The 3,895-nt window shown below is 46.1% G+C and overlaps 1 protein-coding gene across 1 annotated transcript; it reads left to right on the top strand.

Moving 5' to 3' along the window:
* Positions 1 to 175: 175 nt before the first annotated feature.
* On the top strand, positions 176 to 3,080 carry MRPL40 (mitochondrial ribosomal protein L40). The gene is made up of 3 exons (XM_014307229.2): positions 176 to 499; positions 1,507 to 1,662; positions 2,011 to 3,080. Exons 1-3 carry the CDS (start codon positions 291 to 293, stop codon positions 2,318 to 2,320), a joined length of 675 nt encoding a protein of 224 aa, XP_014162704.2. The 5' UTR covers positions 176 to 290; the 3' UTR covers positions 2,321 to 3,080.
* Positions 3,081 to 3,895: the final 815 nt, after the last annotated feature.

Below are 3,895 nucleotides of genomic sequence, written 5' to 3'. Positions count from 1 at the left end.
GAGAAGTCGGTGCATTGGCGCCTGGGCCGGTTCGTCCTCCCGTGACAGCCGCAGAGATAGGACAGTCGGCATCGCCCTCCTAATCTCCAGGCGGTGGTCTGACCTCTCCCATACCAGCTCCTCAGAGGGGACATTGTCAGAGCTTAAAACTGCTCTAACCTATCCAAAAACTGCATCTCTGTCACCCCTCGGTACCCTGGTGGGCTCACACCGACCTGTCCCTATTTGGGATCAGTTGCCAGCTCAAGAGCTTGAGATCATCTCTAGGCAAACGCTGTGTCCTGCCATGAATGAAGTGGCCAGAGATGGTTCAAATCTCATCACTGTTAATTGTGAATACAAACAGCTCTTGTGCAGAATCAATGACACCAGAGTCAGTTCCTCCTCATGCTTTATGTTGCTTTTCCTCCTGCAGCTCCTGGCTGCCCCAGAGGGTCCCGCTCCGAGGGAGTCACTGGCAGAGCTCATTGCTGGGGGTCAGGACATCCCTCCCTGTGAGGTGAGTGCAGCTTTCTCAGAGTTACACAGAAGCGTTCTCATCCACTGGGAGAACACAAATTTTCCCAAGTCCACATTTAACCTTTAACTGTACATGTTTAAGTCTCTACATGCCACAACAGTTGGGAACTGTTGGCCTCCTGTGGAGAGTTCAGAGGTGATACAGTTACCACTTTGTGCTTGTGGGTAGCACAACCACAGCTGGCACTGTTGGGGTTTATGCAGTGCTTCAGAATTCCCTGCTGGGAAACACCAGTGAAAGCCTGGCTGAACCAGAAATGCTTGGCTGTGAAGGCAGAGGCAGCCTGTGTGTATTTCTGTGCCACATTTCAGTGTCTGTGTTTTGTTTTGATGCAGATTGATTTAAAATACCCAGGTAGCTCTTAGGAGAGGGACTGTTTCACACCATAAATGTTGTTTGTTCAATCTGCCAGGCAGGAATGAGGGTCAGTTTGTGTTTGTGGAGTGTGCAATGATATCTTGGATTTGCATGAAGATGTAAAATCTACAGCCTGAACCTGGCTCCAAATGCAGAAATTTCAGAAGCATGTATAAAACCACTTGAAGTCTTCTGTAATGTGAAATAAGAGGAATATTTGTTCAAGGCAAGGTTGGATAGAGCTTGGAGCAACCTGGTCTAGTGAAAAGTTTCCCTGCCCATGGCAGGAGATGAGAACCACATGAGGTTTAAGGTCCTTTCCAATACAAACCACTTGTATGATAAACCTGCTATGGTGCACTCTGAGCCAGTTAAAACAATTCTAATTCAATTTTTGTGGAACTTCACCAGGTTGTTCTGATGTTCAGCACCAAATTGCTTTTCCCAGGCAGTTACAGTTCTCTCTGCAGAAAATCTCAGCAGAAATGTCACTGGAAATTACATTACTTGAATAAAGCTGATGGCTGGAACTTGTGTTAGGGACAAATTAAACAATGGAAAAGAAAGTGATCATTGCTGGTGTTGAATGAAAGGACAAAATATCTTTTAATTTATTATTTCCCTTGCAGAGCACAACCAAAGAAGAAGAAGAAAGTGGATGTGAAGAAAGAGCAAGCACAGAAGGAGCGTATGAAGAAAAAGCTTAAAAAGTTGGAAAAAGCTGCCCCAGAACTGATTCCAATTGAGGATTTTATAACACCACTGAAGTACACAGAGAGCAACAGGTCAGTGGGTCTGCCTTTCACCTGCACTCACAGTGAATTTCTTCTTCTGCACAACTGCAACACAGTGCCAGCCTTGGTACAAAGCCTTACCCACCTCCATCAGGACAAAAATGTCAAAGGAAATATTTGTTCTTGCTAAAAATAATGAAAAACAGTGCATTTCCTGTTAGAGTGATTGGAAGGCCTCACAGACTGACTAAATTACTAGTGAACTCAGTCTATTCTCTGGGTTTGGTGGGGTTTTTTTGCCTGGTGGTGGGATTTTTGGTTTTGGCATTTTGTTTTTCTTAGTTTGGTCACTGGAGTCAGGCTGTTTCTCCATTACAGTGTCACCCTTCTCTTCATCAGGGTGCGAAGTCTTCCCGCTCTTTCTGCTGAAGAGTCTGAAAGAAGAGTTTTACTTTTGAAGAAGTGGTGTTTGTTTAAGCAGAAACAAGATGAGGCAGAAAAGAAAGCAATTAAAGCCCTTGTAGAATCTCAGCAGGAGGCACTGAGGGAGCTGCAGCTGGAATCCGAGGAGCTGTACCAGGCAGCAATCCTGAGGGATGAGGGGCTCTTCCCCTTCGAGAGGGAGGGACCCAGTTACACCCCTCCCCTTCCTGGCTACGATCCCCCCGAGGGGAAGTGCATCGACATCACCAAGGTGTACACACAGTGACAGGGGAGCTCCTGCTGCCAGGAGGTGCTCAGCGACTGAAGGAAGGAAGAATGGAGTAATAAACAATTTTTCCTGCAGGTTACAACACTGCAGGATGTGACTGTAAAAAATAAATGAAGTATCTCTGTGTTTTAATGACTATTCACCTAGCAAAGCTACACGACCTTACACAGTGGCAAAGCCAATTTTTTTTATTTTCTTATATTGCCATGTAACTGTTGTAACTAAGTTTCTGTGGGTTTACCCTAATACAAACCAGATCTCTCTACATTCGTTTAAACCTTTATTTTTGAGTCTTGAATACTCCCACAACACACACCACCACTCGAGTAGTTCCACACAGGGGCAGTTTCAGGATGTGCTGCCCACAGGTGAGAAACTCTTCAACCACCACAACCCTGATTCTGGGAAGTGTCTTTAAATGCCAGTGTTTGGGATTGTCCTGAGCGGGCAAGGAAGAGTCCCAGCTTGGTTTTTTTGCCCCATTTGCAGGCCTGGGGTGGGTACCTTGTTCCAGAAGTGCTCAATGCCAGCTGGTAGGGCAAGAGCTAGAGCATGTATTCATTAATTGAAAGGTGCCTGCTGAAATGAAATCCTGGAATGTAAGTCAAAAGACCACAACCAAATTAAGCACCTCAAATCTCCTTTTAAAAATATCCAGTGTTTAAATAAAATTTCAGAATTCTTGAGTGAGTGCTTAAATATTGTAGGGCAGAGCTACAGTTGAATAACTTCAAGATGATTCAGAAGGAAAAAAAAACCACCACAATTCTGAATTGTGTATTACGTTACTGACCAAACACAGAAAACAGTCTTGTTAATTTGATTTGTCGTGGTCAAGTGGCAGATACCAGTCAGATGGTGGGCTCTTCCTGAGCTTCCATACTGGAGCATATTTCTGTTTTTCCATAACTCGAGCTCTTTCACTCTTGCACAAAGCTTCCTGAAATACAGGAAAAAAATATTTCAGTAATAGTGTTGGATGTTCCAGTCATACAGAGCTGATTTCCTGCTGTGAACATCTGAGATAAAAGAAGAAATAAAAATTTATCATGCTTAAGCAGAAGTGCTAAATGTTATCTAAGTACACCAGAATACAAGTTTTTAACTAAATAATATTTATATTTTGCCTCTGGCTCCTAAGTTACAAAGGAAACACTGCAGCAGCTGTCCTGGCTGGCGGGAGGGAGTTCGGCTGGAGCCTGCGCTGCAGGGCTGGGGGTGTCCAGTGTCCGCGGGGCTGGAGCCTGGGGCATTTCCAGACAACCCAGCAACGCCTCTTCCCTGTAACGTGGCGGGTTTCCCTTTTAGGAAGGAAATGTCAGCGTTAACAAAAACCAAGAGCTTTTACAGCTGAAAACTGAAAACACTCCCTGGATCCTTCACTGGATTTTAAGACAACCCGACCCACCTCCGGCATTTCCGAACCCTCCCCAGCCGCCGCGGCTGCGGCGTTTCAGTCCCAGCAGCCCCGGCCTAGAGAGCCCCGGGAGGCCGGGAGCAGGACCAGGAGCGGGGCCGGTGCGGTACCTGCGCGGCGGGGGAGCGGTCCCTCTCCCAGGCTCGGCAGGCCTC

Source organism: Geospiza fortis, unplaced genomic scaffold (genome assembly GCF_000277835.1).
Source record: "Geospiza fortis unplaced genomic scaffold, GeoFor_1.0 scaffold408, whole genome shotgun sequence".
NCBI lineage: Eukaryota > Metazoa > Chordata > Aves > Passeriformes > Thraupidae > Geospiza > Geospiza fortis.
The sequence above is the reverse complement of the archived record's forward strand: the minus strand, read 5'-3'. Positions and strand labels throughout refer to the sequence as shown.

Bases quoted from the DNA above. Each gene is read 5' to 3' on its own strand.
- MRPL40 (XM_014307229.2), top strand. From the start codon at position 291: ATGAAGTGGCCAGAGATGGTTCAAATCTCATCACTGTTAATTGTGAAT. The intron at 500-1,506 runs GTGAGTGCAGCT...TTTCCCTTGCAG, and splicing joins AGGACATCCCTCCCTGTGAG to AGCACAACCAAAGAAGAAGA. The intron at 1,663-2,010 runs GTCAGTGGGTCT...TCTCTTCATCAG, and splicing joins AAGTACACAGAGAGCAACAG to GGTGCGAAGTCTTCCCGCTC.